General features: G+C 49.6%; 1 protein-coding gene across 5 annotated transcripts in view; it reads left to right on the top strand.

Moving 5' to 3' along the window:
* DLGAP5 (DLG associated protein 5) overlaps positions 1-27599 on the top strand; it is an 827616-nt gene that overhangs the window by 493172 nt on the left and 306845 nt on the right. For all 5 annotated transcript variants that reach the window (XM_069637597.1, XM_069637599.1, XM_069637595.1 and 2 more), the window contains exon 13: positions 25995-26084. In XM_069637597.1, the coding sequence (XP_069493698.1) occupies positions 25995-26084 (90 nt within the window). The remainder of the gene's footprint in view (positions 1-25994; positions 26085-27599) is intronic.

Here is a 27599-nt window from a genome sequence, read left to right as displayed (position 1 = left end):
CCTCACGGGTGTCCACCTCCCGTGGGAGTCCAACTTGGAGGCGTACAGGCTCTGCAGACTGGGAGTGGACAGTTATGTATGGCAATTGAATGACAAGGTGCTGCTGGAGATCTTCAGCAGATGGGGCTGGGGGCATCATCAAGTGGATCTTTTTGCTTCCTGGGACAACAGGAAGTGCCAACAGTTTGTGGCCTGGCAGGGCTCCGGCTCCCTGGGCGACTCATTACAGAGACAGTGGGAAGGCATGACAGCTTATGCCTTCCCTCCCACGCCCCTGGTCTAAAGGGTGATCCGCAAGATAAAGGAATCTTGTCACCTCAGCATCATTCTGAGGGCTCCATCATGGCCGGCGAGACCATGGTTCTCTGCTTCTCAGCCTCACGGGCAGACCTCCCATTCACCTTCCGATGGGCCCAGCTCATCTTTAGGGGGGGGGGGGGGGGCAGGGTCTTCCACCCTGCTTCACAGAAGTTGGCTCTCGCAGCTTGGTTCCTGAGCAGGTCACGCTCAAGCACCTTAGCCTATCACAGGCTAACCTGGAAATCATTCAGGGCGCCAGGAGCCAGGCTTCCAGGAGCCAGTACAAGAGTAAATGGACTAGGTTCTGTCATTTGGCAGACTCTAAGAAGATTGACCCCCCCCCTTATGTGCACGCTGGATGGTGTGCTCTCCTTCTTGGCACACATTGCGCACTCAGGTGTACAGGTGAACACATGCCACACCTATCTGGCAGCCATAGGGGCCTACAGAAATTCGGAGGAGGAGGTCTTCTCCTCTTCGAACTCGATAGTCCAACATTTGACAGGCCTGTCCAGGCTCTACCTGCCAATCAAGAAGCCACACCCTGTGTGGGACCTCAATATGGTACTGGGCGCTTTGGCGCACCAACCCTTCAAGCCAATGGCATACGGGGACATCAGGCTGGTCACCATGAAGACAGCTTTGTTAGTGGGCCTTGCTTCTGCTCGCAGTCTCGGAGATCCACGCTCTGGTGGCCTCAGAACCCATACCACTTTTCACAGGGATACGGTGGTCCTGCAGATGCACCCTGCATTTCTACCGAAGTTACCCACCACTTTCCTTCTAAATGAGGAAATGTTCATGCCTGCGTTTTTTGATGACCCTAAGGAGGAGGGTCTTGCACTGTCTGAATGTCAGACGTGCTCTGAAATTCTATCTAGACAGGATCAAGGCCTTCCGTAAGTCGGATGCACTGTTTGTCACCTTTGGGGGCTCCAGGCCCTGGTATCGGGCATCCAAGGCCTCCATTGCACCGTGGATGGTTTCAGCCATCAAGGAGGCTTACGAGGGGCAGCACAAGCCACTGCCAGCTTACATGCATGCCCACGCGGTCAGAGCCAAGGCCAATGGGGGCTGAGCAGTTACCCCGCTGGACGGAGTCAGGGGAGTGCGCGTCTCTAAATTTAAAGGGGAAGGTTTTTCTGGTGAGAGTTTCTGGCTTCCATCCCTGGTGAGGGACGCCCATGCAGTATGGAGCAAAGGGGACTATAGACGAAGTATGCTGGTCACCATGATGAGTAGCTAATGTCACAAGTTTCGGATGGTCCTATTGCAGCACGTGCTCGGCCAGCTGGAACATGGAGGTTGTCTGCTGTTGGACCTGGAGGATGCCTTCTTCCAACCCCCAGCCCCCTCCGATTCACAAGAACTGCACATTCCTGTGCTTGTCGGTCCAGGCAGCAACAGTGCGATCCATCAAGTTGCTTCTGGGCATGTCCTCCTGCAGAAACATTGTTCGCATCTGCAGATTGCGCGTGACTCCTCTCCAGAAGTTCATTTCCGACGTGCGATACGGCGGTGGGGTGTGCGGCAGCACCTCGTCCAGGGAGCTCCATTTCAGTTTCCTCCTTACCCAGGGACGGTCACCACAGATGCCTCTTTAGAGAGGTGGGTAGCCCACACCGGACATTAGCGCAGCAACGTCCTGGAGCTCGGAGCGTGTTCTGGGCCCCCACGTCTTTTCTGCCGTCATTGAAGGAGAGGGTGGTGAGGATCTTCTCGGACAACACCACAACCATGTTCTGCATACAAAAACAGGAGGGTGACCCAGTCTCTGGTGCGCTCCAAAGAGGCCCAAGACTTGTGGCAGTGGGCCATTTCTCAAGTCATGTTCCTGTTTTGTTTCACTTGGCGGGGTGTGGGAGGCAGGTCAAGAAAACCATTGGAGACTCTCAGAAGGTAACTGCGTTATTGCCACGAGTGGTAGCTTTGCCAGGACCAGGTGGATCTGCTGCTTGACAAATGGGGTCGACCCCAAATCGATCTCTTCGCGACAGCAGCAAACACGAAGTGCTAGAGTTTCGCCAGCAGGTTCCCACAACCGAGTGACAGTTCCTATACGCTTCCCCCCCATTTCCACTCCTCTTACGTGTGTGATCAACACTCAGACAGTGCCACTGCAGGAAGATACTCGTCCCAGCATGGCCAAGGCAGATTGGGTGTCTGGACTTGGGTCTGTCAGTGGCCCTGTCCATCAAGCTACCTCAGTTCCCTGACCACCTTGCCAGAGAAGGGGTGTGCGGGGGGGGAGATTCTGCGTCACTACCCAGAGTCTGTGAACCTGAGGGCATGGCCTTTGCAGCCCAAGAGTTTGGAGCTTATGCTTTTCCTGCACATTGCAAGGACATCCTGTCCAGGGCCAGAGCATGGTCCACGTTGAAGCGCTAAATACATGAATGGAAACGCTTCTGTGTGTGGTGCCGGACTCGGACATTACCCCTCTCCATGTCAGAGCTGCAACTTCTGCCACAGTTGCTTTCCTTAGCAACAGCAGGACTGGCTTACGTCTCTATCAAGGTGCATCTTGCTACCATTTCCAGGTTCACCAGGTTGCTGCACAGACCTTTGCTGTGGTCTCACAAGCTTGTCAAGGAGTTCAAGGGGCTCTTCAGGACTTTCCTGCCGGTAAAGGCTCCTGCCCCACCTTTGAAACAATGTTGTGCTAACTAAGCTCACTGGGGTGCCCTTTGAACCTATGCATCAGGCTCAGCTCAAGTTTCTCTCGTGGAAGACTGCTTTGCTCGTAGCTTTCGCCTCGGACAGGCGGGTCAGGGAGATTCAGGCCCTCTTGCAAGCAGCCTTGCTTGTCTGTCCATGCTTAAAGGGTGGCACTGCATACACACCCCACCTTTATGCCAAAGGTACCATCGGAATTCCACCTCCACTAACCTTTGGTGTTATCTGTCTTCTTTCCGAACCAGTTGCTGGTGCAGAGGGCCTTACTTTCGCGTCACGTTGTTTGTGCCTTGAAGTGTTAAGTGGCACGTACGAAGGATTTTCGGATGACTTCTCAGTTATTCATCAACTTTGGATCTGTACATCTAGGAAAGGCCTGGTCGATGGCCGACATCTCCAGGTGGCTCTCTGGCTACATCATGCAGAGTCATCGACTGGCTAGCAGGATGCTGCCAGGCCGTCCAAGAGCCCATTCCACCGGAGCCATTGCAGCAACGCCAGCATTTCTATCTGGTGTGCCCCTGCTCGACATCTGCAGGGCTGCTATGTGGAGGTCCATCCAACCTTCATGAAGTTTTCTGCGTCAACAGGGATTCCAGGGAGGAGTGCCCCTTCTGCCAAGTGGTGCAACGCAACCTGTTTGTGTGAAGTCTGTTCCAGAGGTGAGTTTACATTGCTTCTGTTGAGCCTTGCCACCTCCTGTGGTTGTGTATATGTACTGCTGCGTAATCATTATTCATGAGTGTTAGGCAGAATCCTGTGCAATGCCCTTAGGGACCACTACACACAATTAAGACTACAGGTGGCAATCCAAGTTTTACCTTTGGTACAAGCCTGTACTACTATGTCAGAGTGGTAGCAGTGGCGGAGCAGCCGGGCTTATCTCAAGAGTATATGAGCAGTAGCAGAGATTACACAAAGGGACCACAATTACTGTGACTCAAGCAAACACTGACTCAAGGTTTCAGGTAGAAAAATATAAGTACATTTATATTTGAACAATTTTTATAAACGCAACACTTTTATTAAACTTAAACACAAACCACACGTCAAATATACTACAACTAACCAATTCACTTTGTACAGTATTTCTCAAGGTAAGTACCCTGTTTGGGTGAACCGGTGTTACGAACAAAACACGTTACCGTGAATAAGATTGCAGTCACTTTTTGACAGTTCGGTCTACTAATTGAGCGCGTATCCGTGACATGAAATGCTACCGGGGCAAAAACACACTTAGCACCCGAGATACCCAGAGGGAGTTGGAGGCAAAAATCACAGGCAATATTTTGGTTGGGCAGACAGAATCGAGAAACAAGAGACAGGATTTCAAGAGTCAAAGGGCCGGAGCCAGGGTCAAGTGACACCAGGGGCCTGTTGCCAAAGATCACACAGTTTACGATTCAACGTAGCCAAGAGTACTTCGATATTGTCAATGTTCGGAAGCAAAAGTTATAAGGAGGGGGGATGACAAGGGCAAGCCTTGGAGATGAAGGAAAGGGGTTCACCCAGTTTTCTCAAGCAGAACACAGTACCTTATTCCAAGGGTGCAGCTGGTGCCCTGGCAGTTGCTGTTTGTTTCCCGCAGACCCACGATTCCTGGAGCTTCGTTGTGAAGGAGGACGTCTGAAGGGGGTCTGCACCACACAGGGATGAAGCCGGCAGCAGCGACAATGAATAAAAGGTGCGCTCCTTAAAAACAGGAGAGGCTCTTCAAATGGCTATCCGGACCTCTACAGCAGTGTGCAGCGATTTCGACCAAGGAAGAGGATCCTCTGGCTGTGGAAGATGAGCTGGTTATCCCCACCAGGCTCAAGGGAAGAAGACTCCGGACTGGATCTTCTTAGTCGTCAAAGGGTAGATGGCTCAGGACTGCAACAGGGCTTCACCGGGACGGGGTAGTTGCAGCAGTCGTCCTCTTCGCTTCCTTGTAATTCCAGTGGCGACTCCGACTTCTAGCACAAGAGACCCGCGTTTTATGCGTAAAACCCCCATTCACACAGCCTGGCTGTCAATCACCCAGCAGGAGGGTTGTCCAGCCTGGACAACCATCTCAGCCAATCATGGCAAAGTGCGACTTGGGTTTCCTAGGATACCCTGTGCAGGGGGTGACTACACCCCTCCCTCACATCCAGCCCACCTAGACACCCACGCGCCTGGTGGAGGGCTTCTGAGCAGAAGCCCGCCAAAAGACAGTGAACAATGAAGGCAAATCTAGTTTGCTGCGCAAAGAAACACAGGAAGGACTTTAACAAAAAAATGGCGAATAAACCCAACCAGAGCCAAAAGAAAGACAATCCGGTCAAGCGGGTTTATTTTCGAGGCTAATATAGTCAAAAACAATACCACATTTATCTAATATCGCGGTTGAAAAGCTAGGGTAGATACTACTGCCACCAGCCAAGTCTAAATGTTAAAAGAGCAAAACCATGCTCTAGGAGGTACAGATGAGGGATGCAAATTAACCCTTTCCAGTGCTCCATGGAAGATGGGGTGTACTAGATCTGTAGTAGATTGACTAAGTAAAGCTAATGGCAACTTTACCCTTTTCTGGGGGACTGTAGTCAGCCTCAGAAATGGAGTCGGGGAAAGTCTCAAAGACAACCCTGAGCCACGGCACTGAAGGTGGTTGTGACACAAAAGAAGCAGGCTACTGAAGTGGTGTCCTTCAGAGTCCACAATCACAAAAACAGAAAAATACACATGGCAAAACACGGGTAAGAGAGTGGGGAAAAGCTCACTCTTACCAAGTGGAAAAAATAAACTCCAGAAGTCCAGCAAAGCTGCTGGGGGGGCTCACTAGGTGAGGGAAATTAGCCTTAAATGAGAATTCTCCATAACAATGAGCATGTGAATCCATGCCAGACCCCATGCTGGAGACTCTTCTTGATCCATACTGCAACTTTACATACATACCAAATCGAAAGCTGGCCACCAGGGGTTAATCTTATCGAGAGGATGGTCATTGGATGGGGGCAGTATGACGCAGAGGACAGTGATTTGGATTCGTGGAGAAACCGTTTCAAAGCGATTTTAGGTTTTTTTTTATAACTGAGGATTCTCAGCCAGATGACGGAATATTCATGAGCATGTGAATCCATGCCAGACCCATACTGGAGAACAATAGTTACAGGTAAGTACCGTAACCATAACTTCCATTTAACAACTTTTTTAATTGAATATATATATATATATATATATATGATCTGGGAGCCCCTCTTCTGAGAACAAACAAGACCAAATAACCTGTTAAGATACGTTCCCACCCGGGAGCATCTACAACGTTTTAGCTCATTTTACCTTTCACAGAGGAGACATAACTGTTTGCAGATCAGTCTGGTCCCACCCACTTGGTCAGTCCAGCACCGAAATGCTAGGTAATTCTCCTCTGAAAAATAGTACCAACAGCATCCCCAGACACGTGTTTCGGCCTAGTCTGACATCAGTGAGGTGAAGCTGTGCCTCTAAGCACAATGGGCAAGGGGTACATGTCTGGATTACTCGTTAAATTCAGATAAAACTCCAAGTCTCTAAACATGTATAAAAAAAAAAGTCTGGGATCCCCTCTACCAAGAATGAACACGGCCAAATAACCTGTTCTCCCGGTAGGTTTCCACTCTGAAGAGTCTACAACCACGTTTTAGATCGCTGTACCTTTTACAGAGAAGTATTATAATATCCCATGATGGTCCTATTAATTGGTTTCCTTATTTTAATGTTTGGGGAGTCTAACTCCATGGGTCAATCCCTTGTATTCCATGGTGTGCCATTTCGTTGATGGCTGCTGTTTATATAATGTAGTCATTGCGCCCAGACCCCGTGGCGTGCACAATATATTGTATTGGGTTATTTATATAGCAATCTTTCCCAATTTGTATGGCCTCTATGTGCTTTGTGGTTGGAATGCCCTCTGTGACTGTAGTCCATGTGCTCAAAGAGTTTTCGATTAGGAGATGCATGTGTGCATTTTTGCCAGTCTAAAACTTAAGGGGCTGGCTAGGCTCGACTAAGCAGACCAAAAACGGTCCGGCACATGGGTGGGCACTGTTGGTTGTTGGCGATGGATTGCTGTTGAGTCTGTGTGATCAGCTATACTGAATTTCTTTTCATTCGTAGTCGCTGTAGGCTAGTTGCAGATGTGTTGATACATCGGGTTTCTGTGTGGACGGCTATATGCGCTGTTAGACCGGAGGCGCATAGCCATAGCTGTATTCTACGGTGCATGGATGTTTGGCTGTGCCTGCGGCCTGTGTCCACATGCGTGGTGTGAGGTATTCATACCATATGGTTTGAAGTTCGGTTAGAACCATATTTGTCCAGTGCGAACAGCGTGGTCTCATTGTTTGTGGAACCTCTGCATCAGGCTCAGCTCAAGTTTCTCTCGTGGAAGACTGCTTTGCTCGTGGCTTTCGCCTCGGACAGGCGGGTCAGGGAGATTCAGGCCCTCTTGCAAGCAGCCTTGCTTGTCTGTCCATGCTTAAAGGGTGGCACTGCATACACACCCCACCTTTATGCCAAAGGTACCATCGGAATTCCACCTCCACTAACCTTTGGTGTTACCTGTCCTCTGAGCGGTGAGGGCGGGGGAGATTGAGGTGCGCCACAGCGAAAACTGCCAGCTTGCCTGGTGTTTGTTAGGTGGAAAAGTTGTTGTTTATAGGGCGACCGTACATCAGGTGATCCACTGCGAATGCTGCTGGCCACTGTGTTGTAATTGGTGTAAGGGAAAGTTGGGTTGGATGGTGTGGTTTCGAGAGGGGAGGATTCAGGGGGTATTATGGGAAGAGCCAGAATGTTGGGGCCTTTCTGAATTTTAGGTGGTTTTCAGTGTTGCGAATGTGTAGGGAGTTCAAGATTTGCGCTTGGACGGAGAAGGAGGATCCGCCCGGCCTGGAGAAGTTGAGGTGGGGCCACTAGGCGAAATGCTGTGCGAGATTAGCGATTCCTTGAGGGCTGGTAGGGGACTATTTTGTCTTGGGGGAATTCCGGTTTCGGTGTTGTGGACGGCGCTGTGGGTGATGCACATGACTTTAAAGGTAGTGCGTTGACCAATCGGGATACCAATGTAGGGCTTTTAGTGTAGGGCTAATGTGTTCTCTGCTGATTATATAAATGAGCAGGCGTGCTGCCGCTTTTTGGATTCTTTGGAGTTTCCTTAGTTGCGATACCGGTGCGCCTAGATAGAGGTAGTTTAGGCAGGAGAGAATGGTGGAGTTGATGGCTGAGTAACGGTGGGGGTAAGCGAGGTAAGATATGCCTGCAAATCCGTAGATGGAAGAAGCATGGTTTTGATACTGTAGTGGTGTTGGGTGAGGGATGAATCAGGATCCAATGTGCATCCACATTTTTTTACCACGTTAGAAATTGCCGGTGCTTGCCCTAGGGGTTGAGGGCACGGAATCGGTTGGGGGAGGAGGGCTGTTTTCCTTCAAACTAGGATTTCAGTTTTCCCCAAGGATGAGGTGGTTGGACGTCATCCCGTGGTCTATATCCGAGAGGTATGATAACTGGTCCAGACTGCCAGATCCTTGAGATTTGGGGATTTTGAGAATGATCTGGGTGTTGTCTGGTTAGTTGTAGCAGGTAAGATGATTACGTACAGGGGTTTTGGGTAGAAGTTAAAAATTAGGGGCGATATGGATGCTCCTTGTGGGACACCTTGCCTTACTGGTAGTGATGTGGAGGTGCAAGATATGTGATCGATTTGAGATGAAAGAGGAGATCCAACAGGGCTTGGTTTATGATTCCTAGTGTTTGTAGCCTGTCTAGTAGGATGGTGTGATAGATGGTATCGAAGGCTGCAGAGAGCTCAAGGAGGATGAGTACAGCGCAGCCTTCTGCGTCGGCTATTCTTTTCCGGTTGTCCCAGATGGAGACTTGGGAATATTCTGTTCCCCTGAGTGGCCTAAAGCCTGATTTGCAGGGTCTGGGAGGTTGTTGGCTTAAGCAAAATGGCCAAGTTTTGTAAGCTGTGCGGTCCATGAGTTTGGCGATGAAGTGTGAAGTGAGGATCGGTTTGATGTAGGTTTTAGGGCTTCCGGGAATGATCCTGATGTGAGTGACTGGTTGAAGATTGTGCGTCCGACACTACCTGCACAGGTGGAGGCTAGGATGTTTTTGAGGACGGAGGTGGGCAGGGGTACTCTGGGAGCCTGAAGGGCAGCTGTCTGCCTACAAATGAGAGGAACTGTGGTGGAGTGAAGAAGTCAAAGGTTGGTATTGGGGTGGGGGGGGTTTGAAGGTTGGTTAGTGGGCTGGTGGGTGGCAGTGTCATTTGTTTTAGTTTGGAGATGATGGTGTCTGTCATTAGTGGCAATGTGGAAGTGCAATGATCACGTGTCACATGGGGCTTGGGAGATTAGTGGGGGCTGGCTCGAGCATGCAGGTTGTAAGTTGGAGTGCAGTGGTGGGGTAGTGGGCTGTGGTAGAGATCAGCTGCAGTGGATCTCCTCCGGCCTACTGGTGTGCCAGCATGCTGTGCTGGCCAGTGTGACATGGTGTCTGTCTAGTCTATGGCACTAGGTCAGGCAGTAAGGAGTTTCGCAGGAAAGGCTAGGTTTCACAGAGCGGTACCATTTGGGTATTTGAGAAATCGGACCTAGATTTGAGGGTCCTGTATAGTGGGAGGCAGGTTTAGGTTTCATTTAAGATCTGTGAAAATTGCGTTACTGCGAGACAGCTTTTTGTTTACTATAGTAGCCCAGATTATAATGAATAAAATAATTACATTTTTTTAAAAAAGATTCTTCACATATTGGAAAGTGTTTGAAATGGGCAGTCCTGTTGGAATATTTTATTTAATTTATCAAACTTTGATGGAAAAGTGACATTTCAGAAATTGGCAAATCTATTATATAAAATGAGGAAATATCAAAGGTTATTTCAAAGTTGGATTTATATTTTGGAAAGCTCATAATAGCTCAAGAACTTAAATGAACTGAATAGATTACACAAAGATAATCCTTTACAGAAAAACCTCATTTTTCAAATTCAAACCATTAACGACTGATACATTAGTGAATTAAGCAGATTTACACAGAGGAATTAAAGTTCTGTAGAAAACATGCATATGTTCCAGCCTAGGAATAATTGTTGGTGCTGCTTTCCGTCCTAATGCAAGGCATCTTTGGGAATTTGTTGGTAATTGCTCGGGTTGCAATACATTTTTCTCTGTTCAGCAGAATGATTACCCCTGCATACTTCGCAGGGAGGCTTGCTTCTATTAAAGAAACGGAGGTGAGCATTATGCTACAGCTTTTTTAATTCTGCTCTTCAGCAGATTCAACAAAATAACTGAAAATGACTTTGAACACTTTCCTTTTTTACTCTTGCGTCCCGTCCCCTTTCCTCCATACTGTATGGGCATCATTTGCAAGGGACGCAAGACAGAACCTTTTTCACCAGAAACATTTTCTTCCCCTTTAAATTTAGAGGCGTGCGGGGGCACGGCCCTGGGAGCATGCACTCATCTGACTCCGCTGGCCGGCGCCACTCAGACCCCTTTTCTGCATCGACTGGAACAGGTTGAATTCACCAGCGCTCCTGGGTTCGGCTTCAGCCATGTAATACCATGCGCTCTTTCTATCTGTCTTTTTCTTTTCAATTAGGTACTTAGTCCTCCGACGCCATGCACCTCCCCGGCGCATGTAGACTTCAGCAGGTGTCCAGCCTGCCGAGGGGCTCTTCCCTATATCCGAGCCCCACACCGTTTGCCTCCTCTGCCTTAGCCCTGACCACAGCTGGGAAGGTTGTTCCGCGTGCAACGTTCTGACTACACGTGCACTGAACAGACTAGCTAGGTGGAGGGAGCTCTTCCAGAAGTCACCTCTGTAGGACCTAAAGGACTTCGTCAAGCATCGCTCTAGTCTAAAGGCAAGGCCTCGATTTACCATTGCACCCCGTTAGGGCGACTCGTTTCCAAGGAAGCGCCCCCGGCCGGGAGCAACCTCTCGGGTTCTCACCCCGGCACACGTACCAAGGCTAGTCCAACTACCGACCTTACGGCGAGGTCGTCTCTGGATCCTTTTGTTGCCAGTGCTGAGGGACTGCAAGGTTCTTTTACTGGGGTTACTCCCGATGGGCAACACCCTACTACCGGCATCATGTTGCAACACCAAGCGTCTTGGACGGGACTGGGTCCGATGAGACGGGCACCACGACTTTGGTACATGGTACACAGCTCGACAAAATGGCTGCCGCACCAGACCAGATGGCCGCTCGTCTGATACCCCTTCTAGCAGAGCGGGTGGAAGAACGAGTCATAAGGTGGGACTGGTGTCAACCAGGTACGTGGCCTACAGTGAATCCATCAGCAGCACAGGGCATGTTTCCCCTGCACCGCAGAGCGTGCCCCAGCAGCCCACAGCCACTCTGTCAATATAACCTGCCACGTCTTCAGCCTCCGAAGAGCAGTTCTTTGTAAGGTTTCTAGCGCTGATGCGAACCCCCCAGATGGGGGGGGGGGCATCCTTTTTGATACTATCGGGGACATGCTCCTTCCGGCACTGCCACCGGCATCCATAGTCATTCCTCCATTGGCTCTGGTGCCTCAGGCCCCAGTGCTGCCCTTGCCGGCTCTTCAGATTCCGGCACCCCCGCAGGCAGTTCCACAACAGCCCCCGCAGCAGCCACCGGCTCTGGTCTCCACACCGCAGCCCACAGTGCCCAGTACTCCTCCACCAGCTCCGGATCCTCCGAGCACTCAGACGAGGAGGAGGACCCAGACACGCCATCTTCAGCCAAGGCCTCCCACGAACACCTGGCCGCGCTGGCAGAGTATTTGGGCCTTCATCAGCCTGAGGTCCAACAACCCGAGGAGAGGGTCTTGGCAGAAGTCCTCACCCTAAGAACCTCTACCAAGACTGGGGATCCTGATTCAGAAGGATGTCGTTGCCCTGGCCAAAAGGGGGTGGCTCAAGCCGCACTCTGCCCAGCCTGTCAATCGGCGCCTCAACGCCAAGTACAGGCAGATAGAGGGGGATACACTCTTGCTTTCGGCACACCCTCAACCACACTCTTCAGTGATTGCGGCGTTGCTCTACTCTAAGCCTCAGTCGTCCTCCTGCTTCCTCGTCCTCGACACTGCTAGGCAAGGAGGAGGTGATCTTGGAGGCGTATGGGAAAAAGCTGTACTCCAACGCCTCCTTGCACTTGTGCCAAGCCAATGCCGTTGCCATGCTGGGAGCTGATAACAAAGGCTCTGGGGGGGAAATTGTGGACTTCCTCCCGGAACATCCGGCACACAGCCAAGCTCGCTTCAAGGCGGGATTAGGAGAAGCCAGGCATGTAGCAACAGCCTCAGAGGGAAAGGAGGCATACCACGCCCCTTCGGGTCCACGTGTCTCCAGTGGGGGTTCAGGCTTGCCTTCCACGTCCAATTTTGTTGCCAACATTTTTTGGACTCCTGGATACTTTGTAGTATCCATAGGGTACCGACTGCCGTTTTCTCCTCCTCCCTCTTCCCACAGATTGGGACAGCAACTCGGTTGGTGGAGATCCGCTCGCTCGTCGAGAGCCAGACAGTGAAAGAAATCCCAGCCTCCCAGCGAGGTTTTGGCTTCTATTCCAGGATTTTCACCATACAGAAGAACCACCAGGCTGGCCTGAGAGTTGTTGGACCTCTCCACCCTCAACCTCTCCCTTCCTCTACACAAATTCAAGATGGTTACGCCAGCACTAATCGCGGAGACACTGAACAGGGGAGACTGTATATGCTCCCTGGATCTGAAGGAGGCGTATCTACACGTCCCTATTTGGCAGCCACATCGGTCCTTGGTACGGTTCAGGATCATGGGCTGGCCTTTTCCAATGCAAAGTGCTATGCTTCGGCCTCAACGCAGCCCCCAGGGTATTTACCAGGTTAATGAATGCAGTGGCAGTCCTCTTGAGGGCCACCATGTGTACCCATACCTGGACTGGCTCGTCCAGGCTTCAACTCAGGAGGGCGTTCTCCACACCTCCTCCGCTCTTATGAGCGCACACCACAATCTGGGACACCGGCTCAGAGTTTTTCCCTCAGAGGACAAGATTACGGCTATCAAGAGAGCCACTTCTCACTTCCTCTCCAGGAAAGTGACCTCAGCCTGGTGGTACCAACACCTGCTGAGGAATATGGTGGCGGTCCTTTTGGCTGTACCCCACACAAGACTCAAGATGAGATTACAGCTGCACTTTGCAGCCTCATGGAATCAGGAGAGGGCTTCCCATGCGGAGCCGGTCGACAGTGCTACATCTCTCCACCCGGACCTCAGGTGGTGGTCTGCGGATTGCAACCTGCAGCAGGGCAAGCCCGTCCGGCAGCCTTTCCCGCAGGTCACCGTCACTACTGACTCCTCCATAGAAGGCTGGGGAGCCACGCTGGACAGTCACAGCCTCCATGGAGTCTGTACTCGTCAGGAACAGGAGCCCCACATCAACTGGCTAGAATTGAAGGCCATATGGCTGGCCCTCAAGGCCTTCCTCGCTCTGATAGAGGGCAAGACAGTACTTATCCAGACGGATAACTCCACCAGCATGTACTAGGGGTGGGGGAGGAGGGGGTTACCAGATCCCTCCGGTGTGCAACCTAGCAACCTGATTGTCAGTATGTGGGAATGGGCTCTGCAGAAGAAAATCTACCTCACAGCTGTCCACCGCCCGGGGGTAGTCCAACCTGGAGGCACAGGCTCCGCAGACTGGGTGTGGACAAATACAAGTGGCAATTGAATAACCTGGTCCTGAAGGAGATCTTCCTCAGTTGGGGGCAACCCCAAGTGGATCTATTTGCCTCCTGGCACAACAAGAAATGCCAGCAGTTCGCCTCCGGGCAGGGACGGGGCCCAAGCTCCCTGGGTGACGCATTCCAGATACAATGGAACTACATGAAGGCATGCGCCTTCCCTCCCACACCCCGGTACACAGGGTGATCTGCAAGATGAATCTTGTCACCTACATCATTCCGATAGCTCCCTGGTGGCCGGCGAGACCGTGGTTCTCTGAGCTGCTCAGCCTATCGGACAGGCCCCCCACTCGCCTACCGCTGGATCCAGCCCCTCTCCTGACCCGGCACGGACGCCACCCTACTCCTCACAAGCTAGCCCTTGCAGCGTGGTTCCTAAGCAGGTCACAATGAAACACTTCATCTTATCTCAGGCTTACTTGGAGATCCTGTTTAAACAACCGGGGTCCACAACAAACTACCTGCTAATGTCGTATTTGGCTGCAAAATTGGCATGCTAATTTTGCAGCCAAATACGACATTAGCAGGTAGTTTGTTGTGGACCCTGGTTGTTTAAACATGTTTCTAAGTCCTCTCCCAACAAGCCCCTAAAAAAAGAGGACCCCACATTGCTCGTTTTATGATTGCCCTTACTTGGAGATCATCCAGGGCGCTAGAAGCAAAGCTACCAGTAGCCAATATAAGAGCAAATGGTCCAGATGCTTCATTGGGCCAACTCTAAAGAGATCGACCCCCTTAAGTGCACTTTGGACGACATACTCTCCTTCTCAACACACCTCGCCCACTCCGGAGTTCAGGCGCACATGCCGCACCTATCTGGCAGCCATAGGAGCCTACAAAAAATCAGAGGAAGGTCTCTTCTCCTCTGCTAATCCTGTGGTCAAACGGCATCTGGTGGGCCTCCACAGGCTCTACCAGCCTATAAAGAAGCCACACCCTGTGTGGGACCTCAATGTAGTCCTGGGCGCCTTGGCACACAAACGGTTCGAGCCAATGCCGTCTGCGGACATCAGGCTGGCCACTCTAAAAACGGCGCAGCTCGTAGGCCTCACCTCCGCTCGCAGAGTCAGCAAAATCCAGGCTCTGGTGGCATTGGAGCCCTACACTACCTTTCACAAGGACAAGGTGGTCCTCCGGACGCAGCCTGCGGTCCTACCCAAGGTGACCTCCTCCTTCCATCTGAACGAGGAAATGGTCTTACCCACCACCTTCGCTGACCCAAAGGATGAGCCTCAGAGGGTCTTGCACCTTCTGGATGTCAGATGCGTGCTAAAATACTACCTTGACAGGACCAAGGACGTCCACAAGTCGGACGCCCTCTCACTTTTGGTGGTTTCAGGCCTCCAAGGCCTCCATAGCATAGTGGATGGTCGCAGCCATCAAGGAGTCCCATGAGGGGCAGCACAAACCAATGCTGGCCAATTTGCATGCCCATGCAGTCAGAGCTAAAGCCACGGCCATCGCATTTCAACGACGTGCCGTGGCAGGCCATCAGCAGAGCGGCTGCCTGGGCCACCCCTTCGGCTTTCTGTAAGAACTGTTTGGACGCCGCCTCTAGATCAGACGCGGCTTTTGGGCAGGCAGTTCTAAGAAACCGGTTTGCTTAAGGAGGGTCTCCTCTCCACCCTGGGGCTACATTCAGTTGTAATCGCCCATACAGTATGGAGGAAAGGGCACATGATAGAGTAATTAAGTTAGTCACCGTAGTGACTAACATAATTAGTCCATAGTCTCCTTTCTCCATACGTCCCACTATCCTCCCACCTACCAACACTGGTATAATTAGGCAATGTTAAATATCAATGGGGACTGAAGAGAGGGGCTGGTGGGTGTAGTCAGGCAAGTGCATGCTCCCAGGTCCGTGCGCATCTAAATTTAAAGGGGAAGATTATTGTTCTGGTGATAAAGGTTCAGCCGTTCTTCTGGTCATCTCCTTTCAAACGGAAACGAAGTGATTAGGATGGAGAATGCACTGCCCTACACTTTCCAAGTGGCAAAAGATGGTTATGCATGACCTATATCCAAACAGTGCATGTGCTGGGCGGGAAATTAATGCTTGCCTGTCTTTAATAGAATCAAGACTCCCTGTGCAGTATGCAGGGGTAATCTTCAAGACCGGAGGCGAGCATTATGCTTGTTCAAACCTTATATTATCGCCACGCTAGTGATGGTATTGGTTTAAAATGGAACATTTTTTTAAAAGAACAATCACTGGCCCAGTCTGCCGCTTGCAAGTTATTGCCTCTGGCTACCCCGGGAGAGAACGTTTAGGATGCCATCATAGCCCCTCACAGAGTGTGTGCTGAACTGTGCTAGATCAATCCCTGCTTGCTGCCTGATCTGGCGGACCCATCTCATGAGCCTTACTATTGCTGGGTGGTCCCCTACTGGGGCGCTGTCCACTTGCTCATGTCCTGCTGATATTGCTGGCCCTATAGTTTAACCTTGTTCCGAGAGCGTAGCTAGAAAGTTCAGTATTGCTACTACAGGGACGGAAACGGGAGCAAAACCTCTAATTTCGCTCCATGATGACCACATGTTCCAAGCTGCGTCCTAGCTCCTCCAAGTAGAGGGCGCCCAAGAGTCTGCAATGAGCCCTGAAGCTTGTTCCGAAATACACGGCATAGCCCATCTCTGCCTGATAACTTGAATGCCACCAGAGGCAGTGTTCCCTGCACTCTGAGGATGATTTGACCCAATTGGTTGTAACAACAAACAGGGTTACGTTGTTGCGGAGAAGGCAAAAAAGAGAGAGCACGGACAAGCCGTTGGTTTCCTTTTAACCGTTAAAAGGAGATTGGACGTGGTAACACAAAAACAACGGTTTTATAGGAAAAAATAGGATTCGGATCGTCGGGGGTATCAGTGGCTTCCTGGAGCCTGCAAGTGAAAGAGTAACCTGGCCCCGTTTTCAGACATTTCTGAAACTCTCGGATTCATCTTCCCTCCGCTGAATTATGGTCCTGATGAATATGGCCCCAATCACGAGTGCCATCGAAACCGGTCGACCCCACAGGTCATGAGGGCTCTCATGACCAATACCAAATATCTATACGGAAAGGGATAAGATATTGCCACATAACTATTCCTGCGCGCACCCAGATGAAAAGAGTGTGCCTTTTTACTTGAGCTTCACCTCATCGCCCCGGCCTTCTGGCCCTTTTTATCTGTGCATTTCCAACCGCAGAAAATTCTCTGCTTTCCTGTGACCTACGGGAACTATTAAAAATAACATCACAGGACAACAGAATACGTACAGTTAACCTCTCCCAGGTTGAACCATCATACAGCCACAGAATCCAATCTCCAGTTCGGAACAGTGATGTACCTACGCCGTTGGATTTGCCGCACTTTTTTGCCACACTTTGCACTCAAGTTTGAGGATATGAACTTTTAGCTTTACCTCAGATATATCGAGTAATAAAATATTTTTTCCTATAAAACCGTTGTTTTTGTGTTACCTTGACCCAATTGGTTCCATGAGCAAGTGTTGGTCGGATGGGAGAATCCGTGGGAAAGCCGAGAAGTTCCATCAGAGCTGGAAACCGCACTTGCGCCTTCCACATAGGCGCTACAACAATCGCTGCCTCCTGTTCTCAGCTCATCATGAAGTGTGGGAATGCGTAGTGGGTTTCCATTCAGTCTTGCAGAAACGCGTCTGTCACTCTCCCTGTCAGATCCAGCCTCTGGCTGAAATACTGGCTCGTATGAGTGTTCAGTCTGGAGGTGAAACGGTCTGTGTGAAAGGGACCCCATAACTGTCCTAGATGGCTGAACACTTTGTCTAACTTTGAGTCGCTGGAGTCTGTCTGATGCCGTGAGTTCCAGTCTGCAACTTTATTGAGCACTCCTGGTAGATATTTGGCTGTCATATTGCCTCCTGTAGGCAGAAGTCTGGACTTTGTCCCTCCTAGATTTATCTATCTGAACGCTGAGCTGTTGTCCATCTTCAGCAGAATACAGCAGTTTGCTTTTCCCTTTGTGAAAGCTTTTATCACAAGACCCAGGTAACTGTTCAAGACAGTTTCTATGAAGCTGTAATTCTTCTGAGTTCCATTTCCCTTCTGTCTCTAGTGCGCTGCACCATGCTCCCCAGCCAGATCTATGTCAATGCTATTCTGTGGTGAACCAAAGACTTTGGCAGGAAATGGCAGACTTACTTCCTGTGCCTTCCGACAGTCAGGCATGATCCAAGGCAGGTCTTCAGAGGTGAAGATAGTGGCCCAGGAAATCATGGAGTCAACAGTGGCACACACAGACACTGCAGACATGGCTGTTTGTGTGGCCACTGAAATGAGAACAGCTTGGCTGAAGGCAAATAAGTTTAACCCTGACATGCAGGAATGCAATCTCGACTTGCCATTCGAGGGAGGGAGAGGGTGGGTGGGAGTCTTGTTTCATTCAAATAAGGACAAGGAACTTGATAAAATAAAAACAGCTACCAAACAGCAATGTTAATGAAATGTGAGCCCAAGAGACACAGCTAGTGTTAGGCCAGATTATATGCAGTACCATGCGGGAGTCTGCTCTAGCCTAGTTCCCTTGGCAATAGTTAACCCAACCTTTGGTATAAGCCTGTACTAAACAAGTTGGTAGAGTGACTGCGCAGCCAGGCTTATCTCAAGGAGGGCTCAATGTGACCTGTAGGCTTGTAACATAGATTCACAGTGATAGTTATCCAAGTAAACACTTGCATTCAAGGTTTCTTGATTAAACAATTCTTAAACAGTTAAATAAGCCTTCTTTTGAACAGAGCAAATATGTAACACAATACACTTAACAAAATAATACACTTAACAAAATACACACTCCGTTTCAATAAATCAGTATATACCCTTTTGGGGTGGCACACACTTCCTACACCCTGAGGTGACTTAAATAACCATGACACTGTGGACATTGATAGATCACTGGCACATTAGAGCAATACTGAGTTTGGTGTGAAAAGGAAAAGATGAGGGAATAAACCAATGGTGAACACACATTCTTAAGCAGATAAGTACTTTTTCAACCCCCCCCCCCCCCCCCACGCAAAGTAAATTACCCCTTTCCCAGGTACACAAGTTATGGGATGTGTGGCACTTCTTGACTGATAGTAAAAGCCCAAAGTCAGAGGATAGAAGAGTCTTTCAGAGAGCCAGGACAGACCATGTCAATTGAGCAAAAGTCTAGGTGAGCTGAAGCACTTCTTGTAGGCAAGTAAAAAGTATTGCTGATTGTTTTAGAAATCTTTGTAGAAAATGCCATCACTGTAGGGCCACGAGCTGAGAGGCGTGTGAGGGGCAAAGCTGCAAGCAACTCTGCAAAAACAACCAATTCAAGTCTCAACTCAGAGCGAACAATGCTACACAAGAGGTAAGCAACCCCTTCGTTTTACAGTACCTTTGGATTGAAGAAATTGGTTCCAGCTGACTTGTGTTCCAGTTGTAGGTCTGCAGATCCTGTTGTTCCTGGGCCTCAGTCGTGGGGGACAAGAGGGGGGACGTCTGGGGACTCCTGCACTACGATTTGAAGGTTGGTGGCAGCAATGGGCAAACTTCAGATCAGCAGCACTTAGCGGTTTCAGCTTCTCGCAAATAGCACCACTGCGGTTCTTGGAAACCTTATGGACTTTCCTCTCATCTGGGGTCCAGCACTCTGTTGAGGTGGCTCAGGCTTGGTCAGTCCTGCTTCATGGGAGTCCAGAGGATTTTCCTGGTGCTTGGTTCCGACTTAAAGACGAGACACTAGATTCTGGTGTTCCTCTCCCTGGCAATCGGTTGGTGCAGCAGCAAATGGAACTACAGCCAGCTTGGAGAGTATTTCCAGATGAGTTTGTCTTGGGGTCAATTGGTCCCACCAACCCAAGGGGAGAAGTCGTCCTTTGCAGGGCTTCTCTAGTCGCGGCGAATTCAGAACTTCAGCAATGCAGCAGGGCTTCAACAGGCAAACCCACGGCCCAGGAGTTGCAGCAAGCATCTCTTCCAAGTTCTTCTTCGGATTCATTCGTCCAGTGGTCGACTCTGCCTTCAAGCAAAAGACCTCGCCTTTTATGCAGGTTTCTCCCATTGATTCGCAGCCTAGCTGTCAATTACACCTCAGGGTGGCTGTCCTCCGAGGACAGCCAGCCTGGCTAATCCCCTTTGGGTGTGTTCCTGTAACCAAGGGGATTGAGCACAAGTAGATTCGGGCACCACCCTCGCTTCCTGCCAGACACGCTGGAGCCAGAGGCAGGCTTCACCAGTGAATCCCGCCAAAGACAAAACGACCAAACCTAGTTTGGCGCGCAGAGTAAATCTCGAAGGACATTTCCAACAAGAAATGGCAAAAAGACTGCCCATTTTGACAAAATGGGCACCCATGGGTGCTTGACTGCAGCTGTAGTTGCAGCCCGTGGGAGAAATACACAATGGCAGGAAAAAGTAAACCACTGCCACCATCCATTAATTGTAGAAAGGGTAACATAACAATGTTACATGAGAAACTAGACAAAGGGGATACTAAGTAACCCCTCCAGCTCCCTATTGTAAGATAGTGTGCTGGGTCTAGAAAGTTACAAAATGTAAGTAGTCAATTTCACTTAACTGCTCTTGGACACAGTAGTTTAACCAAGAGAAGGTATTTAAACCTTTGGGAAATCCGGAAAACTTCCCTGTGTCACTGCACTGAAGGTGCTGTGACCCAATGTAAAAAGATTGTCTATGGAGTTGTCGGACAAAGTCAAAAGAAAGTGTTAAATCAATGAAAAATACATGAGTGGGGAAAAAAGTCTCTCTCAAGGATGGAAATTAAAAGGCCTAAAGTCCAGCAAAAGTGCTGGCAGTCTCTAAGGTAGAAGGGAATTAGCACATTTCTGAGAATTCTCCATAACAGCCAATCACCCACGCTCTGACAGAGGTTGTACCTTTGGTGGCTCCAGGGTCTTTCAGGAGTGTCGTTCTGGACAGGTCACCCAGCCAGCAGACAAAGCTGCTCTAATCATTGCACAAGGAGTTCCTCCAATCCCTCTCCCAGGCACCCGGCTCAGAAGGAAAGTGAAGGTGCCATCCAGAACCACAGTTCTCCGGTGGGGGGGGCAGGCTTGCCCTTCACATTCATTCCTGATGGGTAAGGTTTGCAGAACCATGGAGTCTCTGTGGTCTCCTTGGGCTACCACCTGCCGACACCTCAATTCCCCCCGCCCCTCCCACAGATCGAGATGGCAATTCTTCTGGCGGAGATCTGCTCGCTCATGGCAAGTCATGTTTTATTCATATTGCGCCTATTCACAAGTGTTTCAAGGCGCAACGAGGCAAGGGAGGACAAAAACTACGATCTTGCGATGCCCATTGACCTTGAGAACGTGCAAGTGCAGGGGGGAGGGAAGGGGAAAAGTGCAAGGACCAGGGGAGAGTGCTGAACAAGTGATGCAACAAAAACAGGTAGTGCGGCCAGCAGGTGGCAAGTGCCAGAATTAAGCGCAGGTGTCAGGAAGTGCAGGTAGGCGGTCTGTAGGGATGCAGATAGTCCCCCAAGGGCAGGGGTTGCCAGGAGGCAGTGTGGGTAAGCTGCAGGGTTTGAGTCAAAAAATCAGAGGGTAACCAGATGCCCAGTGCAGAAGATGGAAATCAGCAGGGGAGAGGGGGAGGGTAGGAGAGATTGCAGAGGCAAAGGGGAAGGTCTTGAGGTGCTTCTGGAACCGAAGATGGTTCTCCAAGTTTCAGGGAGGCTGTTCCAGAGGGCGGCCCCGGCCAAAAAAAGATCTATAGCCGTCTGGTGTCCAGTCAAAGTTTCGAAACAATAGCTTCGAATGCCAAATGTTTCGACAGAAGTGCCGAAAAAAAGTTTTGAATTCATTTTTTTATATTAGTTTTTTTTAAATGTTGTATTGTGAGGTGTTTTTTTTTTTTTTTTAAACAGGGGTTTGGGGGAGGGAACAGCCCCCCCCCCCCCCCCCGCCCATTAAATATATAGATAATTTTTAATCCTTGCAGCCACTGGGAGCCAATGAAGAGAGATCGGGGCTGGAGAGATGAGATCCCTGGGCTTGGGGTATGATAGGTTATTTATAACACGCTTAATGGCCAGAGGTTTCTAAGCGCGGACCTGGGATCAAACCAGTGTTGCTCCATGTCATCTTGCTTCCAAGGTGAGCACGTTGCCCCCAAGCTATCCTCCCGATGTTAGTTGGACGACTTAAAGACTTCCGAGATGTGTGGATAGTAGGAAAGAGTGGAGACTAAGATGACCCCAAGATTCTTGGCATCGCAGGTGGGAGAAGGAACAAGGCCAAGAGGCTGGCCAGAGAGTGACAAAGCAAGGTACAGGGGTGCCAATGAGGAGGATCTGTCTTACTGGCATTAAGGCAGAGGTCGTTGGCGGCACACCACTTCTGGATTGCAGACAGGGAGAAGAGGTGGCAGAGGGAGCTTGAAAACAAGCTGGGTGTCCTCTGCATTGTACTGGAAGTTGGAGCAGAGCAGCAATGGTGTGGGTATGGGTTGCCAGATATTGGTTGAAAAGCCATGGAGAGAGGTTGGACCCCTCGAACACCACAAGTGGAGAGTGAGATGGACTAGAGGAAGCACCCAAGTTGGACCTGGAGGAGGAGGTTCCAGCCTCACAGCGAGGCATATCTTTCCCATACAGAGAGAACCATGCTGGCCTGAGGAGAGTTGTACTAGACCTTTCATATGTCCCTACCCCTTCAAAAGTTCAAGATGGTTAGGCCAGGAATCATTGCGGAGACACTGTGGGGAATACTGGATGCGCTCCTTGGATCCGAAAGATGCTTACCTGCATGTCCTGATTTGGGAGCCCCATCGTTACTTCCTCTGGTTCAGAGACGTGGGGTTTCATTTCCAGTACAAGGTCCTCCCATTCAGCCTCAATTCAGCCCTGAGGGTTTCTACAAAGTTAATGAATGCTGTAGCAGCCCTGCTCGGGGCAAAGGGCCACCACCTTTATGCATACCTTGACGACTGGCTCGTACGAGCGGAGTCTCCCGAGGGAGTCAGCACACAGCTTCCACACTTATGCACATGTTATACCAGTTGGGGTTCTATATCAACCTCCTGTTCCTGGGGCTGGATTGGGATACGAGGGTGGAGAGGATCACCCCTTCAGAGGACAAGATAACAGCTATCGAGAGGGCCACTGTGCATTTTTGCAGAAGAGCAGTAACGTCGGCATGGTGGTCCCAACACCTGTTGGAATTAATGGCGGCTTGTCTCCTGGCAGTGCCACACACAAGGCTCAACATGAGGCGGCTGCAGATATATTTCGCAGTCTCTTGGAATCAGGAAACTGTCTCCCACGCGTCTCTAGTCGGCATACAACAGTACCTAAACCAGGGCCTTTGGTGTAAGGCAGAGACCAACTTGCTAGTGGACAGGCCCTTCAGGCAGCCGTTACCGGAGATCGCCATTAGCACAGATTTATCCCTACAGGATGCAGGGGCGGGGGGGGGGGCTACCCTGGACAACCAGTGTCCTCTGTGTGGTCAGGAACAACTGGAACACTGAACTGGCTCGAGATGCAAGCCTTCTGGCTTGCTCTGTGTTCCTCCCTATTAGCAGCAACAAGTCTGTTTGCATTCAGACTGACATCAACGAGCAGGGAGGTATCCTGTCCACTTAGCTCTGCAGGCTGTCTGTTGACATATGGGAGTGGGCACTGTCTAACATTTACTTATCAGCAGTCCACCATTGGGGGAATCCATGTTGGAGGCGGACGGACTCAGCAGGCTGGGTGTCGACAACTAAGAGTGGCAGTTGAACGAGGATGTTGTGAAAGAGATATTCTCCAGGTGGGGCCCCCTTTAGTAGAACTGTTCACCATTCCGAACAGGAGATGCCACCACTTTGTAGCCTGGATGGGACAAGACAGAGGATCCCTAGTGGATTTGCTACAGATGCCCCCCCTTTCACCCCCCCCCGATTCACAGGGTCACCTGCAAGGTCAAGCTGTCACGGAGGCTTAGGCTCATTTTGATGGTCCTGTGGCAGCCAGCCAGACCTTGGTTCTCAGAATTCCTTTGCCTGTCGGTTCAGCCTTCAGCTCCCCTTCCATTGGGATCAGCCCCCCTACTATCCCAGCGGGGGTGGGGAGGGGGTGTTACCGGGTTAACCCCACTCTGCAGCGATTAGCACCAGCAGCTTGGTTCCTGAACCGGTCCTTTCTGAAACATTTGGAAGTGTCACATGACAATTTAGCGATCATTCAGGGGGCAAGAAGCAACTCCACAAGGACTCTGTGCAAGGGCAAATGCACCAGGTTCTGTCACTGGGCCAAGGCAAACCAAATGGATCACCTGGCATGCACACTAGACAACGTGTTTTTCTCTGCGCATCTTGCTAATTACGGTGTTCAGGTAGACACTAGCCGTACTTATCTGGCGGCCATAGGGGCTTATAAAAATTCCAGAGGTAATCTGTCCTCCAATCTGGTGGTCAAGAAGCACTTAGCGGGCCTGACCAGATTGTATCCCCCAGTCCGGCGCCTGCATCTGGTCTGGGACCTTAACATGGTGCTGGGCTCACTGGCCCACAAGGCTTTGGAGCCCATGGCATCAGCAGATAAGACTAGTTACTATAAAGACACTGCTACTAGTTGGCTTTACATCAGCGTGCAGGATCAGTGAAATACAGGCGCTAGTGGCTTCAGAACCCTATACCACATTTCACTTGGAAAAGGTGGTGCTAAGGATGCACCCTTCATTTCGTCCAAAGGCTTTATCTTGCACCTGAGCGAGTTCCGACATTATTTGCCAAGCCAAAGGAAGAGGCACAGAAGGTGTTGCACTGTCTGGATGTCGGTCGTGTGCTAAGATTTTACCTGGACAGGACGAAAAGCTTCCGTAAAACAGATGCCTTGTTTAGCATCTTTGGTGGGTCAAAGCCAGGCTGTCTAGTATCCAAGGCCTCAGTAGCTAGGTGGATGGTGATGGCTATCAAGGAGGCGTATGAGGGACATCACGGGTCTTTGCCAGCAGACATGCACGCCCACCCATCAGAGCCAAGGCCACGGCTGTGGCCTTCCAAAGTTATGTTCCATGGCAGACCATAAGCAAAGTGGCTACTTGGGCGTCCCCATCGGCCTTTTGCAAACACTACTGCTTGGATGCCAGCGCCAGGTCAGACACAGCATTTGGCCAGGCACTTTTGATGAACTTGTTTATTTAGCGGGGCAACTCCTCCCCAGGGATGCAGTCAGTTGTAACCGCTCATGCAGTATGGAGGAGAGGGACAGGACATAGGAGTAATTGTTACTCAAAGAAGTGACTAACGTACTCCTAGTCCATGGTCTCCTTTCCGCCATACGTACCACCATCCTCCCCCTTAAAACTGTCATTAGGCAATTGTAATATAGCTGGCACATCAAAAGGGACTGAGGAGTGGCGTTGTGGGCTGAGTCAGGGGAGTGCATGCTCCCAGAGGCTGAGTCCCCACGCACATGTACATTTAAAGGAAGACTGTTTTTCTGGGGAAAGGTTCCGTTTCCTGTCCCTAGCGAGGGACGTTTATGCAGTATGGAGGAAATGGGACCAGGAGTATGTTAGTCACTAGGGTGATTAATATAGAATTTCTTTTGAAACTTGATAAGATACGCAGAGGAGCCATTTTAAGTATATAGTACTCAATGTATTAGAATGACTAAAAAGGCAGCGCATGCTGTTTCAGCTGTAAAAATGTAACTCATCAGCCTGTTCAGATGGCAAGTTTGTTACTTGAAACCAAAAAGCGCCTACTGCATTCCATGCTAGATATCTTGTGCTGTACATGCAAAACGCATCACAATAGAATGGATGGCATACCCTACAATGATACATATGAGGTACACTGCACCCAAAACTGCATGAAGAGGTGGTAAGGAGTTCAGATTGAGAAATCTTGCTTACCTTCATAGTTCACAAAATTTGTAAAAAGTCCAGTAATAGTGCTCGGGTGCTCTTGTGAAGAAGCGGAGGTTTGAATCTCCCTAACAAAACAATAACGCAGATTAGTACATGCATGGGTATACATTTATGCAAAAGTGCTGCAAAATTCTTTGTTGCAGTCACATTTTACTGGAATAACTTGTTCTTGGACTAGTTGTGATCAGAAACAGTTTCTTGGACTTGATTGGTTTCTGTTGGAAAGGTAGTGGTTGGTCAGTCTTGCTTGTTTTCAATGTGCCCGACCAGTTAGGGTGTAATTAATACAATTGAGTGAACATGTCCTGTGAGTTAGTATTCAAAAGTGAATGTTTCATTGAGTGGAGTCTTATTGATTTTGTTGTGGTTTATCTATGCAATGAACCACATAAAATGTCTTTCTAGAATTAACATTTTCCCCTCTTGCAGATCGAAGATGTGTTGAGAAAATTTGCTGATCTTACGAAGTTGCAGGATAATGGATGGCAACAAGTCAACACCCAAGTTAAAAAAGTGAAGGTGGGTGCCATGAGAAATACAATTGGGAAGAAATGTATTTTTTTTGGTTACATTTGAGAGGTAGACAAATACTATTTAAAACAAAATATATTAATGGTATTGCTTGCTCTCGTCTGTTTAAGTGGGATTTGGATTCTACTTTTTCACCAACCCCACGTATGCCCAGCAACATAATTAGTGGCAGGAATGTGTTTTTGGACCAGCCCAAACCCAGTTCAGTCGTACACCGGCACTAGACTGGAAAGGCAGCAAGACAGACGAAAAGCAAGATTGCCAAATGACTGCAAGCCTTGGCGGTTCTAGTTTTATGGTACAGAAAGGCTTATGCACTAAAAATGGTAGTGCACCAAAAAGTGTTCAACACATGTTTAATTGCTACTGTGAAACAGGAATGCAAAGTACACCTGCATTCGATGGGCGTATCTAGGGAGAAATGATTTGGCGCCTGTGTGGCATTGCTGCTTTGGTTTGTATTTGGCCTGTATACCATCCAGATGTCTCTTGTGTGCACTTAATATAACGGGACAGATGCCACCTTGCATATCATTTTTTTTATTTCTTGGAAATGTTTTTTTCGGACTTATACAGGGTGCTTAGACTCATTGATTTTGCACTCATGTGGAACTGTTGCAGATTTTAAGTTTTGACCTGAAGCTTTTTGTTGGTGTTCAACACAAGTGAAAGCCACTAGGACGCTTGCGTTGGGACTATGGTTGCACCTTCCATAGCCTCATTCAAACAGTTGTACCTGAAACAGATGAGAATTAATGATTTGGGGAAAAAAGGGAATGATTAATCCTAGTGGTTTAATTTCACGTTTGCTATATATATTTGAGACCATTGACTTCTGGGTAAATGTTATTGGGAGCATTCGTTTAGGCCTGAAGATATCTTTCAGATGATATTGTGGAAATTAAAAGCTGTCCATAAATAGGAGAGGTTGGGGCACCCCACTTCAAGAAGAAGCCTAGCATGATAACCTGTTCTGTCGGAATGTACCCATTCGGAGTCCTCAGCCACATGTTTTAGCTCACTGTATCAGTCTGTTCCGCCCACTTGAGCAGTCCACCGCCGAAATGCTATGGCAATCCTCCTTTGGACAAGAGTACCAAGAGCAGCACCATACACGTGTTTCGACCTAGTCAGGCCTCATCAGTGAGGTGGAGCTGTGCCTCTGAGCACAGTGAGCAAGGGCTCCACATCTGGATAACCCTAGGTAACTTGGAGAGAGGCACACCTCCACCTCCCTGATGAGGCCCTACTAGGGATTGTTGTTGGTACTCTTGTTCAAAGGAGGATTTGGTTAATAACAAAAAAGGGGTTTACCCCTAGTGATGCAGCTTTTTCAGCTTAACATCCACACGTAACAACACGGATGGCTGCTACATACTGCCGAAACAGACATTCAATCCAAAACTTCTGGCATTGAAAAAAGATTTGATTTGTCTTTCAAAACTCCCAGGATTAAAGAAACATTCATTTTTCTTTTCAAATGCGGCGGGATCACAGAAACAA

This window comes from Ambystoma mexicanum, chromosome 14, assembly GCF_040938575.1.
Source record: "Ambystoma mexicanum isolate Mex_15411 chromosome 14, UKY_AmexF1_1, whole genome shotgun sequence".
In the NCBI taxonomy this organism is placed as follows: Eukaryota; Metazoa; Chordata; class Amphibia; order Caudata; family Ambystomatidae; genus Ambystoma; species Ambystoma mexicanum.
This window is presented reverse-complemented; position numbering and strand designations above follow the sequence as displayed.